The following is a 15,761-nucleotide window of genomic DNA, read 5'->3' as shown; positions in this document are numbered from 1 at the left end:
TTTTCAAAGTTCAACATTATAAACAGGGTCAATTTTTCTGACAAGGGTGTATTAAAACTATGTTTTCAATTCATCTCCCAAAATCATGACATTCTGCAAATGCTATAAACGACTCCTTTAGTAATGAGCAATCTCTATTCCCATACCAGACATGGACCAGACGATAACAGACAGACTGGTAACCAGACGATTGGCGTAATGTCATCTTATCAGTTTTCCTCCCCACTGGTTGATCAGGAAAATCCTATCCTGTGATGACAACAACCACAGCATGATTTTTGTATTTATAGTTTATTCTTGCATTCTTATTTACAGCCTACCTACAGTCATCAATCGCACAACATGGAAGGGTGGAGATGAAGCAATGTTACCAGTGCATCGTGCTAGATTGGAAAATTTAATTCATTACTCCGTCCATCTACGAGATTCATTGGACGGAATGGGTTCAAGAAAAATGAGAGACATAAGTAAGAATTTTTTTTATATTTCACAACAAACACACAAAAGAGATAATAAAGAGAAGGTAAACATTGGTTTAAAATCAGGCCTGACTGCCAATACAGAATGGATTTCAAAATCCATTTTTATGAGGCTTTTTCTTGTCTTTGTATAAAGAATATGAATCTTCTGATTCAGCTAAGGTAATTTGGCTTATTGAATTGAATATACTTATAAAAGGTGTTTTTACGCTAGAAAATTAGAAATATCGTTCGTAATAAAGTTTGCTTTTTCTTCTGTAAAATTTTTAAGCCTTTTGCGAAATCCAAACTTATGTTATATTATTATGCATCATGATTTTACTGTAAAATATATATATATGTATAAAATCGTTTATATTGCATATATAATCAAAATTAATCACAGTTTTGTATTAACAAAATACCAAATTGTTAGAATACCAAATTGACTTACCGTATGACCTATGAAATTACCTACGGTACATAAATTCTGGGTTATTGGAAATTTATTCAAAAAATTACCACATTGTACATTGTGAAATGTTAAAACAGTGAGGAAATAATTTTTCACCATTTTATTAGGTGATTTTGAATGGCGCCGAAGTATTCGTTTCTATTCTGAGGATGTTGATGGATTCCAAGAACATAACCTTCATATACTCGATAACCAGTTTCATTACGGACTCGAATTCTACGGCTTATCGTCATCTGCAAATCTAGTGATTGCTCCTGCGACAGAAAGAGCTTTCGTCAGCATGTCAATTGCACTCGCTCAATGTCAAGTATGTATTTTAATATTGTGCTTCACTTTATCACTCTGAATAAGGCTTTGGTTGTGCAGAACTATTGATGCTACTAATTATTTGATAAGGTTCTCATGGGCTCATCACAAAGTGGTTCTTTTACCAGACTGATTTGTTGCGACTCCCTCTACCAATCATGCTCTATTCAATTTAATTCTTCCTCTTCTTATCCTAATTGATCAATTTTCTTTTTTTTTCCTCTCAGGGTTCTGCAGTGGTGGGCAATGCCAGTAGTGGAAAAACAGAAACTGTTATGGGTCTTGCAAGTTTGTTTGGAAAATATATTTTCATGATCAATTGTACACGATCTACTGATGCTACATCACTGGGAAAAATACTACAGGTTCGTATTCAGAAGTTCAAAGTTTAATTTAACCTACAAAATTCCCAGTAATAAAAAACATCTCTCAGAAAGTTCCACACATTGAAAATGTCGTATATGGAATGCTCCCTAAAATTCAACCTGGGTGGGGGCAATTAGTATAGAATTTAAACCAGTTAGGGTGACGCTGCAAATCCCCACAATTAGGTATAACGCTATCACCACTGATACATCCCAACTACAAATATACAAAATTGTTATCACAGGGCCTAGCTGCTGATGGATGCTGGGGTTGCCTTGACGATGTGCATCTACTGTCACCTAGTGGTATTTCTGTCATCTTAGAATTCAGTTACAAGATCTTTTCATCAATGCAGAAGATCATTGATTTCAAGGTTTGTTGTAGATATTTGTGATAATTTAATTACCAATAAGAAGAATATGATTATGCCTGATCAAATTAACAGAATTTTAAAAATTGGACCACATTTTATTTAAATGGATTATATTAATATCCTTAAAAGCCTTAATCTGACTCTTATATTAGCTTTATTAGTATTCCCTCAAGTTGCTTTATTCATGTATCCATTTTGTGTTGATTGATGAACCAAAATGAACATCTGTATCAAGCTTGTACCCATCCATCATCTTATGAGTATAATTCAATTATTAAATAAATTTTTGTATTTTACAGAGACAAGATTCAAGTAATTATGGTGACAATGATGCTCAAGTCAATCTAGTTAATCCAGGATCAGCTATGTTCATCACATACAATCCATCAGCTCCACATTTTAAACCATTACCAACTGCGATCAGGTAATTTTCAGAGGACTGGGAACCTTCAATTTTCTCATTGCCCTCCCAATTGGCACCTTGGGAAAATAGGGGTTCGTTTTTAATGAGTCACTACATTAGCCAGTGTTGAGCGACTCGCACTTTACGCTTTTGTACAGTTCGGACAGTTTATAATTCAATAAGAATACGGTATAGGTATTACCTTACACTAGTGGTTCCTAACCTTTTTCATTAAATTCCTGCATTTGCTTATTTCAGAACTCTCTATTTCTTCCTCACTATGCATTGAAAGTACTCATACATTGAGTATTGCTATTTACAGCAAATATAAAGCCCATTTCCCCCCCAAGATGATAAAAATTTGCTGCTTGTTAACCAGTATTGGATTTTTGCGTCCCCCCGTTCACCTTGAAGTGTCATTTTTATGTTTTTTTTCATTGTTTGTGCAAAGCGTATTTTCATGATGGTGAGAAAATATAATAATGATTACTGGCTGGGTTGCTGGAAATGTTGCCTTACACAAATACAAAGTTAAATTTTTTTCCTGTAAAAGACGCCACCTGGACAGGACTTTGTATCTGTTTGAGGAAAGCTTACCAGCCCATTACACACACCATTCTACATTTTATTCACTCATTCTTAGGTCTCTTTATCGGACAGTGTCTATTATCAAACCAGATATGAGCGCAATATTGAAAGCAAAATGTACTGCACTCGGTCTACGATCGCCTAAAGCTCTTGCAGATAGACTGAAAACACTTGTTGAATTGTCACACCAACAATTGCCTAGATCTTCATCTCAACATCATGAAGTCTCATTGCAGTCATTGCTTTCTGCCTTGACATTGGCAGCACAGAAACGTAAAGCTAGGGTATGTGATTAAATCATATTTATCATTGAATTAAGCTGAATACTAACATTCTGAATAGGCGTTTTGTTTATTTTTATGTTATGAGAGAGAAAACGATAAAACATCTCAAACATATAGTACTCTGTGGGTCCTCATCAGGTCACCTGTCCATGTTGGGTATGAGAAATGTTACCAGTTAACTCACATAACTTTGAGTGTTTGATAAACGTTGACTCAAGTCCAACTCGAGTCGAGTCAATGGCTCGACGCTCTGTGACACTGATTATGAATGCGTAACAAGGGTACCGAACGTAGCTCACACACAAATATTATAAGATTGGAGAAAATTTGTTATCCTATTCAAAGACCGTGCCACAATATGCAGAAGCAATCCCAAGCTGATGGTACTCCCGTAGTGTGTGTACCAGGTTAGGGTTAGGCCATAATTTTTTTCTGATTTTTTTTTATTTTAGTTGTATTACGAGTTCAGGGACTATCTGTGTTAGACAAGTGAATATACCACAGAAGTATTCAGTTGATCTCAAATCTAATTCAACTTTTTATTTTATTCAAAGGATGAACGTTCTGAAGCTATATCTCGATCTGATACAGTAACAGGCTCAAGAACTGAAATTGATCAACAGAAATTGTCAAGATCAAACAGTCAAACTTCTGTCAGGTATTTGAATAAGGAATTGTACTTATTCCCATGAGAGGAAAGTTTATAAGATGGGTATAATTTATGCTCAATTGCGACATTGTGTCATTTTGCTACTTCAAGTTGGATGTGAATATCTAAGCAAGTAAACATTTCATATTCTAATAAAAATGTGTGAAAGAGCAGACGACAGCTTATAGTAGTTAGGTGAACAATATCTTGTTGACAGGAGAATATCAATAATTCACAGGATTCATACCCACAGACTATGTACAGGAGCACATTTTTTTTCCAGAACTTCATTTGTGTCACTCCCTCTTAGCTGTTTTTCTTGTGAATTTCTTCAAGTGTATCAAGTAATATATCTCAAGTCAAGTAATATATGCTGACATGATAATGCACCACCATAAATCTATATAGTTTCTTCAGCTCTCGGCACTTCAGTGATTGCCTGTAACCTTGCTCAAAAAAGAGTCTCCTTTACTTTTAAATGAGTAGGCTTTGAAAAAATTCTTTTTAATAAAAAGCTCCAGTTTTTCACACAGTAATCATTTTTTTTAGTATGTTTTTGAGAATTTGATTTATAATACGTACTAACATACAACAACAACCTATTTGAACACTTCTAGACAACCACCGTCACCTGTAGTAGCTGTGCCGAGCCGACCTCAAGCAGCTGTTTCTGATAAATTGATTGGAAAAAAGACTAATATGCCGAATACATTAACAGGCCAGGCTAAAATTGACCACGGACTTGTTGCTCAGGTAAACTTTTTATTAAGATGTAGAATTTGGAAATATTTACACTTTTTCGACTAGATTTTAACTAACAGATTATAACAGAAATATAGGGGTTCTCATCAAAACAACTAGTCAACATAGACTGTTCATTTCTATATCATGATGCCCAAAGAATTCAGTTCAGGCTAAAATTGACAACAAACGCAATATGCAATAAAGGAGCACTTTTCACGAATGCAGCTTATCTAAATTAATGTTTCATTTTTTATAGAAGTTTCATTTTCTCAGTTATCTTGTCATATTTGTTTTTATATTTGAAAATTATCTGAAATAAAAATTTTGTCCCAAAATATATATCCAGTTAGGGCAGTCAACATCAGAATCAATTTAGATTGTATTGTAAAATTCAAAAATATTATTTGAATACAAATGGGTTTCTGTGAAAATTTATAATTTTTTCAAATATTCTATTTTTACAAATCATTAAATTCAGTGTTACAGCCTTGGCACATAAATATCATCATGATTTTTGTCAAAAAGTAAATTTATGTAACATGAATTCATAGAATTTTTAAATTCAAATCCTATTAAACTATTATTTTAAAAGTATTCAGTTTGGTATTGTTGATTGTTCATTTTTTGTTTTCTTATTTCAGGCTATCATTGAGACCATATCACCAGGATTATCTCCATCTGATACAGTGGTTTTTCACTTTATCTTGAAAGACACTTTCAGTGGAATTCCGATGGTGAAAGAATTGCTTGGTGCAATGTCCGCTACCGGAAGTCACTCAATAACTCCGATTCAAACACAATTGTCTTTTGGTCCTGCAAGCTCTCGCAAAAAAGAACAGATTTTGGAACCAGTTTTAACACATGTCAGTTCAACTTTTTTTCTTTTTTCTTCATACTTTCGCCCAGAACAAGGCAATAAATAGGCACTTATTTCTAATTCTATATAAAACTTTTGCATTTGGATCCTGCAGAAGAGCATCATACAATATTGGATGCTCCCGAAGTATTCATACCAAGATGGCGCACAACCTGAACATAGTATGTGTACCATGTTAGGGTTGTTCAGGTTGTTCGTCATCTTGGTAAAAAAATTACCGGAGTGCCCAATATTGTGTATGGCATCTATAGCTTTTGCTTTTATGAATGAGCTTTCTAGGGCAAAAGCGGAGGTACAATGCTCTGAGCAATGTATAATAGACAAATAGGATTGGATATTATTTTCATATATAAGCTGAATAGATATAAAATTATGTCATGAAAATATATGACATGAAATTCATAGTAAGAAGTGCCCGATTATTGAAGATAATTGCCCCAATTTATTCCTATGCCCAAACTTGATTTATATCTAGAATAAATTTTTACACATTTACTCAAATCGAGGTCTCAATTCCTCAACAAAAATGGAAAACAGTACTGAAGAGTTAGAAATGACCTTCAATGTGCCTAGGGCTTTATTTGTGCTTGCTTATTCTTGCCACAGAAATGCTATCAGATAATGTTTGATTTAATATTTGAAATGAATAAAATAAATGCTGTTAGAAAAACTTTCCTCTCCCACAGAATAAATATGATTGTGAAATTTGCTAATTTAAAAAAAAATATTTATATCATTTACCACTAGGTTGCAAATGAAAGGGGACTCATTCCTGGACAAAACTGGTTATCTAAAGCTGCTCAGTTATACCAAACAGCGGAAGCCAGACAAGGTGTTGTTTTAGCTGGACCAGCAGGTTGCGGGAAGTCAGTCATGCTTTCTGTACTTATCGATGCTTTGTGTAAATTACCCCACAATCCTGGGGCTGGGAGAACAATCAGCCCCGGCATGTCGAACCATAAGTTGCAAAAACTTCACCCATTGACTGTCGATGACCTTTCTTTGATGTTCGGACAAACCAATAACTCTCGTGAATGGTCAGATGGTATTTTAACTTATGCTTGGAGAAAAGCTAACAGGGTAAGTAAATAATAAATATGGAATTTCATGGCTATATCTTCTGAATCAGTGGTTAGGAATACGCTTGCCATTGCACGTTCTGATTGACTGTTGGCAGGTTTGAATCCCGCAGGGATAATTATGTCCGAGAGGATTTCCCAACTCCTCTGTGTCATAAGGTGGTTCAAGTAACCGCTGTTCGGTTATGTCTCTCCACCATCAAGTCTAGTGCAAGGATGGTCAAAAATCTTTGCGCACATATTTCTAACAGCAGTCGAACCTGTGAGATATCCATTTCCTCATTTGGAGTTTTTTCCTTCTGTGTGTTTGCCTTGTGTGTTGGGCAGAGTTCAAAATAATTCATATAAATAAATTATCAAATAATTCAATTCAACATTTCAGGTCAACATATAAGAGGTTTCTTGTATTATGATTTTGCTCAAGGATTAACTGTGGATATTCATATTTGAAATAAGAAAATTTTTAGTTTTATTTTATTTATCAAAATTTCCATCCTATTAATGATTCATATGTATTTATTCTATGCAGAATCAAAGTACAACGTGGCTCTGTCTTGATGGTCCGTTAGTATCTTCTTGGGCTGATCGTCTCAACGGTGCATTATCTGATCAGAAAGTCATGCAACTGAGTAATGGAGATCGACTCTATCTCACGGATAATATGAGAGTTGTATTTGAGACAACTGATTTGAGGAATGCGTCTCCGTCATTGCTGTCTCGTACGGTGAGTGACTAGGACTAATGACTGAATTTTAGTACTCTTTTTGAGGAGGAATAGATAAAATAATAGCATCATAACACTATTGTAATACATGGTAATTGTAAACCTTGTGTTTTAATACTCATCATATCCAACTGTACTTTTATTTTTACAGGGATTGGTCTATCTGGATAAAAACGTTCTTGGTTGGCGTCCTCTTGCAAAAGCTTGGCTCGAACAAAGAAACGCTGATGAAAAACGTGTTCTAGAAAAAGCATTCGACAAAACTTTAGACAGTGTCTGTAACTTTGTTTTCCATGATAAAAGGTAGATTTTATTGTGAATTTTGTTATACAATGACAATGCCTATACAAAGGTCTTGCTTGAATTAGAATAATTCTTTTATAAATATTATCATTTTGGTTTTGTTGTGTTTCCTATTTGTTTTATTTTTATTTTTGCCAGGATAAAACTTCCAGTATGTGAAGTTGGATTGTTGACAACATGTCTTACATTGCTGGGTGAAATGCTGAATGAGCATCAGCAACATATTGGTAAGATATCTTGGAGATTTCTTGGTTTTTATGAATTTATACTTGTATTTATTGGGCGTGAAGTACAAATACTACAAGAACAATTTTTTCAAAATTCCAGGTGGTGATCTTCACATTGAGAGATTGTACTTGTTTTGTCTTGTCTGGGCATTTGGTGGACTTCTGGAAGGAAACACTGTTAAAACATTCAGTGATCTTCTTCGAACATTGTCATCTGCGTAAGTTTTTTCAAATGTAGGAATATATTGTTATATTCAACTTGAGATAGAGGAATGCACATGTAGGCAACTAAATTATATAGCAGTTCAGCTTGGTTGCTGGATGTGTGATATATAAGTAAATATTCATATTTCTTTTTTCTAGGTTGCCAGATTACGACCATGATATTTCAGTATTTGATTATTATGTTGATGAATCAGGTGAATGGGATACTTGGATGGCTAGGGTTCCTGAAGCTACTTATACAGGGACAACCGACATGCTTGGAGAGGTGAGGAAGATAATTATTGAGACATATATTTATGTCCTTTAAAACAGGGATTCAATACTCTTTTCACACTATGGACCGGTTTTAAAGTTTTTTTGTGGATTGGTCCTCAAACACATGCTTAACTTTCGACTATCTCTATAACAGCAGCAAATTCTAATATTCTCTGTTAATTGACAATAAATGATGAAAACTGAAAAAGCTTAACATCCTAAAATTTTCTGCTCTGATAACCAACCTTGACTGGTTTTACTATTTCATGTAGCTCAATGGAAAACCATTTCATTCATATTCATGTTTATAAAAATCTATAATATATATCAATAAATAAAACATTACGAGCTTTTTCAGATATGAACATCTCTGCTTAGACATTTTCATGCATTCATGTAAAAGTTTGGACATGGAGTTTTTTAAATATCATTCTTGTTATATTCAGGTGTTTGTTGATACTGTCGATACGATTCGTACTCGTTGTTTACTTGACTTTGCACATATGGCTCGAAAGCACACTCTAGTGGTGGGCGAATCAGGAATCGGGAAAACAGCTTTAGTCAATGATTTTTTGGATACTCAAGGTAGGACCAAGGTTGCTTCTACCGGCGCTTTTTTTTTGACGGCATACAATCCCCTGAACAACGTGCAATGGGTGAGACGTAAAATTGAAGTGGAGCTGAGGACCAAATCATTGAACTGCTTTTTCACTATATAAAGAATAATTAGCTAATCTTGATTAGGTTGAACTTGTCCTAATTCGAACCTCCCTCTTATATATTTAACATCCTTTTTTTCAAGAGGCAGTAATTTAAATTTTAATGACAGTATGCTTTTGAAGTCTCTCCAAACAAAATTTCATCTTAATGTGGCGTTATACAGAGTCAAAAATGCTGATAGTATCAGCATAAATAAGAAAAAGTATTTGAAAACAATGGAATATGCGTTCTGTTATAGGCCACCTATTTAGGTTTCACAGGCTGTATGATACACTTCTCCGCCCTCAAATTGTTACCTTTCCCCACATAACATAATTTTTATAATTTTATCAGACAAACAATTCAGTATTCTGCGACGTCTAGTGTTCAGTCGAGCTTCAACTGCTTCTCAACTTCATAGTTTCATGCAACATAATATTCAACATAGACAAGGATTTGTTTATGGGGCACGAGATGGGAAATTTCTAGAGGTATTATAACTATTAATGTTCATAATTTTTAATTTCCATACCCAAGTGAGAGTTACATAGAATGATTGTCTATGCGTAGACATTTTAGTATCCCGTTTTCCTTGTAGAATTTCTACAAGCTTTTATGTAGTATGTGAAAATAACTTGATCTCACTGTTTTGGCATGGATTATCAAGTTTTATGTATCCCATGCCCGGATACATATGGCAATGTGATTTCTGGATTGGCCCAGCTATTCCTACTTTGTTAATTCGAGATATAGCATTTGAGGTCTTACTTCTTTAAAAACATACATACTACTGAATAGGGACGTGAAACTGTTTATTTCTAGTTATGTTGGTGAAATTGTATCGATAACAATATTTTACTATTCAGGCTTTCATTGATGACTTGAATCTACCGTCATGTGATATAGATGGCGTACAAAGATGTAATGAATTGCTTCGTTCTCTTGTTGATGATCAAACTATATGTAAACTGAATAAACCATTTGAATGGAGAACTGTTGAAGGTTTGGAGGTGGGTTTTAAAGATTTCATAATTTTTATGCTTCAGAGGGTTTATTATTTTTCTTTTAATAATGAAATATTTTTATTCAAAATAGTCACTGTTGGATAGAATATAATTTATTATATATATGTATCTTTGAGGATAAGAAATTCAATAACATGATGTAATCATATGGTTAACCTTGTCCCTCGTCTGGTTACCATTCCATGTCATTTATGACAGTAGCTAACCAGTTATTTGTTTCATGAGCAGAAACAAAAAACTGTTTTGGTACCAGACATGGACATAACTGGATGAGACGCTGTGTTTTGCCATATTATGATTGAGCTGTCACATCAGCTTTCCTCTCTTCCTCTTAACCTACATTTTTCCCAAGGGGATGATCAAAAGTAGATTAAGTTGCGAGGCAGAATCTAGAATATAAAACTATTTGTTCCTGGGCTTCATTTTTCATGAGCACTTGAATAAAATTTTTGTTCTTTGCTAACAGGTTCTTGCAACAATGTCTGTAAACGCTGCGTCACCTGGAAATAATCTTGATCCTCGTTTGCTGCGACATTTCGCTGTTTTTCGTCTTCGAAGTGCGTCATCAACCGATGTACACAATGTCATTTTTTCAGTGCTGGAAGCAAACATGTCTGACAAACCACTAACCCAGGAACTTCACGAATCAATTGCACTAGCTTGCAGTAAACTTCTTGAACAATTGAAGGAAGCTTTAAGACCGAGGTATGAATATTGCTTACATTATTTAAGATTCCATTCTATCTGTACAATCAGGCACTGATATCAAACGATATGATGGGATCTACTATTCATGAAGGGTTTGATTTGACGTTACCCACCCAATTTATTACACCCTGGGTGGGTGGGCATGGAAATAAACCCGAAACATTTATATTAACATTTATATTTTTATACTTTATAGTCCTCTACCTGGCCGACAACATTATGCATTCTGTCTTCGTCAAATTATAAAAATGTGTCAATGTTTAAAACGAGTCGATGAGGAGAACCGTTCATCAGAAACATACGTTGTCGCATTCTGGAAACACGAAATGCAACGACTTTTTGCTGATCAACTATGTCGTTCCTCTGATCTTGCCTGGTTTGAAAGAGAAATTGAAAACGTTACCAAAGAATTTTTTAGTCATGCGATTCAAAGTTCTGGTGAAGATGGGAAAAGTGATGCAGAAGTTCCACCAGTCTACTTTACTACCTTTGCAGGTTATTACGTGGTTCATTTTTGGGATTTACATATTTATTCTGGGGGAGAGGAAGGCCAATAAGATGGCTTGATCATATGGTGAACCTCAACCTCTCGTCCGGTTACCTGTCTATGTCAAGAATGGACTGAATGGTGGAGGAAGCCGTATGACCAGCGGTTGGGTGAACCACCCAGCGACCCTCTTGCACATAACCATCCCCGCATGAGATTCGAACCTGCGAACGCACGCACGAATCAGAGGTAGGATGGCGAGCGTATTCTTAACGCTCAGCACTATGGGCCACACCACCGAGCATATGTATAAGCTGGATTTCTCATAGCAGTTTTCATATTTGTCTTGACCTGAATTATATTAAATCTTGTGTCAATCAGTATTTAATAAAAAGCAATTTGCTGCTATAATTTTTCATCTTTTGGGGCTTGTTCAAGCGCCCATAATTCAAGTCAAAGATCAGTAGTTTTATTCTGGTTACCTTTCTTTGAGTAGATGTTGGACTCAAATACCAAATCTCTGTTACAGTTGATGCTAAGGTTCACCACAGACCTCTCGCATCAAGTACAAGAGAAACAACCAAAGTAAAACTTTATCCATTACCAGAATTGAGAGCAGCATATGAATATTTACAGGTAATATGATTTTGTCTATTTTCAAATATCAACCTGTTGATGTAAGCCTGATGACCTCGTCTCGGTCAGTGGTGGACTGAAAGTTTAAAATCTCGGATTCAGGACCTGCTCAAGCAAGCAACCACTATCTATGTTAACTGAACTGTTATTGACTTTCTTGGTTATGTTAAATTAGCTTAATCTGATTAGCTGCAATACCAAGAATTCTGTGCACTTATTGACCTGACTGAATTGGAGATTTTAGGCCAAAAAAAGGATGATGAAATGATTTTTTGGCTTTTCAGGCTCATGTCATCCATTACAATGAAGATAGGCAAGTAACACAAGATTCAATAACTCGGCTGATGTTGAGTGATGATGTTTTACTCCATGTTATCAGAATGCACCGCGTTCTTTCATATTCTTATGGGTAAGTTGAATTTAGTAGAATTTATAATTTTCAGATTTTAGTATGGTATATGCCTATTTTGGGGAGAAGATGGGTATATGGTATTCAATCAGTAATGTGATAGGTAACATATTTATAAAGCTTCGGATTATCAACTACTGTAGTTACATTGGTTTATGTGTATGTAGTATTGCACTGTTTTTTTTTCTTTAATTTGGTTTGTGGCTTCTTTTGTCTCTGGCTTCTCAAGGCTTTCTTCGCCTCAATAATAAGTTTTAACTCTTTGAACTCTGAATCCCCAGAACGATGCTACTCTCTCACCCTGACCTCCCACGGCGTCGCATCGATTTGACGCGTTAAAAAATTGTAATATCCCTAATTTTAAATCAAAATAACTTCTAAACCATTAGATATCAGATGGTCTGTAATATATCATATAAAAGCTTATCTAGTCTTTTATTTTTAACTGGCATTATTTTTCACGAGATGTTTTGATGAGATGTGTAAGCCTATTTGTAGCCCCATCTACTATTTTTTTGTATTTTGGTAATATTTAATACATTTCTTAGAAATGTATCATCAATATAAGTACAATTTTGAAAAGTATACAAAATTACCTTTCGGAGAATATACGTATGACTTTCTTAACATACGCATAACTCATTTTATTGCAGAATTTGTACTATCGATTCAAATGGTTTGCAAACAAAATTTATCAACTATTTGACGCCAAGTTTGCTAAGGACGCAAAGGGCGACGACGACATTGTCGTGATAACGTTCATGCGACGTATCGTGCGTAACTCTTTGCGTGAGGTATATTGCGCAATTGCACATCTGGTCGTTCACAGCTTGAGTGCAGATTGTGGCTTCATTGCATTAGTATCATATCCTCGGCCGCAGATAAAACCCTTTCAGACGAATTTTGATCGAACATAGTAAAATTGCTAGAATATAAAGGCCATTTTATATACGTTTACTATTTGGATATGGGACGAAAATGAATGGCCAAAACGAAATATTTGATCCTCATGAATTTATGAGGTTCCGCCGGAAACATCAAGGCTAATTATTCACCGTTGGATATCATGAAGATTGAATAAAAAAAAAAATAATAACGGGTACACGGAAGACATGGTGGCACCAGTAGCTCACCTGGTCAGTGTTTTACATTTTGCAGCCTCATTAGATTTTCGAAATTACTGCATATACGCTACATTCCTGATATCGCTATATTTACAATGGATTTTAAACGAAAGCTTTGTCCAGATGGAATATTGGATAGTATTCATATATCGGAAAAAGAAAATATTGCACAATAAAACTCAGCAATGGCGCTAAACAATGCATCCATCGATATGTTCCATCATTCTGTTTTTAAAAATCCTTATTTTGGCTATTCTTATTTTTCATATCTTTATGCAATTAAAACGGCAATAACACTGCGTATTGTGTGTTTTAGTCGAACCGATGTAATGCGTAAATTTCCCCGTGTATCGTTTACAAGTCGTAAGTCGCTTCACGAGTACGAACTTAAGTAAATGACGTTACGAGCATGCGAGGAAAAGTGTTTCTCGTATGAAACGTAAACGTGCTACGTGCCAACGTAATTGCTTAACGTCGCTGCGTAACGGCGTAAATGTGTTAGGTTGTTATTTACGTCACCTTGACGTCGCCTCGATCTTGCGACAAACAAAATCACGAATAAAAATGCTTCTAAAATTTGAATGGTGCAACATAAGTTCAATCTAATGGTATCACTGGAAAGCTATCTTCAAATTCTACAAATTTTGTCGATAATGTACTAGGTTTAATCGTAAACAAATTTAAGTTTTGTCAATTAGATTTGAGCAATTTTTAGAAGTTTTTTATGCTTTTTAATTTTGCCAATTTTCATAAGATGATCACAATATTTTATCTCAATTTTGAAATTATACTTAGTCCTGTAGGTTATCTCTCACACGATGTAAAACTTGTCTAAATATAATGAATGGTTCGCGAGATATGAGGTTTCAAAGTTGCATACCTCTTACGGGATGCGAAAGCCGCTAAACCGGCTTTCAGCGTCAGAAGACTTTCTCGGGAAAGCCGGTTTAGCGGCTTTCAGGGTTCAAAGAGTTAAATATTGTCAAACTATGATACAAGCAAGCAATTGACATAACTACATACACTTTAAACTGGGAAAAACAAAAAATAAAATATTTTATGAAAGTGATAATTGCTTATGCAGGAATTGCTATGCTATAAGATACCAAATAAAAATCTTTTTTTTTGTTATTCACTCAATTTTCAGTGGAAGTATGACTGTGGTTGGTGCTGTCGGATCACATTTATCGAATCTAACGAAACTTGCCCTACATGTCGCTGGATTGCAACCTTTTAAAGTGGATGCATCAAGACCTGCTACGTTTTTCGACAGTCTTAGAACTGCTGTTAGAATAGCAGGAACAGAAGGTGTACCTGTGGTTGTGGTACTGACAGCAAGGTATACTGTTTTATTTGCTTGCAATCCTTATTCACGCACTGTACGTCTTGTCAATTTCAGAAAATGTTTCTGTTTTTTTTTTCAAGAAGCCTTTCTGGTTATTTCAAAGGGTCACTAAACCATTACTATTGGGTTATGTGAACATGATATGTGCAATGGTGAGCAATGTTCGACTTTTTGATCGACCTCTAAACCCTGTTGCATTTTCAAATCATCTTGCAGCGCTGCAGTCTCCGAATGTCTTCTCTATGAAAGTTTAATTACGAAATTAAAAAAAAACAATATCCAAAAAGAACTTTAATTTATAAATAACATTGGTTCTTGTGTACTGGCAGTCTACTGAAGAGGGTTTTTACTGTAAAAAATTGAGACCATGAAATCTATACAGTAGTTTATACAATTCTGTTTGATTTGCCCCATTTCAGCGTTGAATTAATAATTTATATGACTTTATGTAACATATGCTTCATTTTATTTTCCAGAGATTTATACGATCCTTCGTTTCTTGATGCCATAAACAGTCTTCTCATAGCTGGTGAATATCCACATCTATTTTCTAATGATGAAATTGAAGGTCTACTCCAGGTAGGTACATTACCAGCAGTTTACACTCGAGGTATTTCTTTGATGTTTTCTGTTTCATATCATACCAACAACATTATACTTTCAGTTTTTCATTCAAGAATATTTGAGAGTTTTTAACCATGTCGTCTCATTCAGATTAGGAAAATTTCTATGTTCATCCTGTGTGAAAAGGGACCTAGACCTAGTAAGGCCACGTAAAATAAAAAATAATAAATATATCACGACCCATTGGCACTGGTTAGAGAGTGAGATTCATTAACTAGCTCAACTTAGGTGAGAAAGTCATGAGTGACGACAATAAATATATGATTTATAATTCTTATCTAAGTGAGTCAACTGTTAAGCCCTTATATTACAATCCAAGTGATTTATATGAAATAAGGTGTCATATGATCACAATATCAACAATTGAC

At 34.8% G+C, this 15,761-nt stretch overlaps 1 protein-coding gene across 2 annotated transcripts in view; it reads left to right on the top strand.

Annotated features, from left to right (window-relative positions):
* The window catches only part of LOC120348568 (uncharacterized), a 76,397-nt gene that overhangs the window by 33,535 nt on the left and 27,101 nt on the right, over positions 1-15,761 (top strand). For both annotated transcript variants that reach the window (XM_078117541.1, XM_078117540.1), the window contains exons 46-69: positions 316-467; positions 1,041-1,240; positions 1,467-1,604; positions 1,850-1,978; positions 2,278-2,402; positions 3,025-3,253; positions 3,808-3,911; positions 4,520-4,655; positions 5,288-5,509; positions 6,271-6,603; positions 7,132-7,326; positions 7,478-7,629; positions 7,768-7,856; positions 7,957-8,074; positions 8,220-8,346; positions 8,783-8,921; positions 9,390-9,526; positions 9,902-10,045; positions 10,527-10,765; positions 10,965-11,263; positions 11,785-11,891; positions 12,176-12,300; positions 14,572-14,763; positions 15,246-15,348. In XM_078117541.1, coding sequence (XP_077973667.1) covers positions 316-467; positions 1,041-1,240; positions 1,467-1,604; positions 1,850-1,978; positions 2,278-2,402; positions 3,025-3,253; positions 3,808-3,911; positions 4,520-4,655; positions 5,288-5,509; positions 6,271-6,603; positions 7,132-7,326; positions 7,478-7,629; positions 7,768-7,856; positions 7,957-8,074; positions 8,220-8,346; positions 8,783-8,921; positions 9,390-9,526; positions 9,902-10,045; positions 10,527-10,765; positions 10,965-11,263; positions 11,785-11,891; positions 12,176-12,300; positions 14,572-14,763; positions 15,246-15,348 — 3,934 coding nt within the window. The remainder of the gene's footprint in view (positions 1-315; positions 468-1,040; positions 1,241-1,466; positions 1,605-1,849; positions 1,979-2,277; positions 2,403-3,024; positions 3,254-3,807; positions 3,912-4,519; positions 4,656-5,287; positions 5,510-6,270; positions 6,604-7,131; positions 7,327-7,477; positions 7,630-7,767; positions 7,857-7,956; positions 8,075-8,219; positions 8,347-8,782; positions 8,922-9,389; positions 9,527-9,901; positions 10,046-10,526; positions 10,766-10,964; positions 11,264-11,784; positions 11,892-12,175; positions 12,301-14,571; positions 14,764-15,245; positions 15,349-15,761) is intronic.

Source organism: Styela clava, chromosome 1 (genome assembly GCF_964204865.1).
Source record: "Styela clava chromosome 1, kaStyClav1.hap1.2, whole genome shotgun sequence".
NCBI classification, from domain to species: domain Eukaryota; kingdom Metazoa; phylum Chordata; class Ascidiacea; order Stolidobranchia; family Styelidae; genus Styela; species Styela clava.
This window is presented reverse-complemented; position numbering and strand designations above follow the sequence as displayed.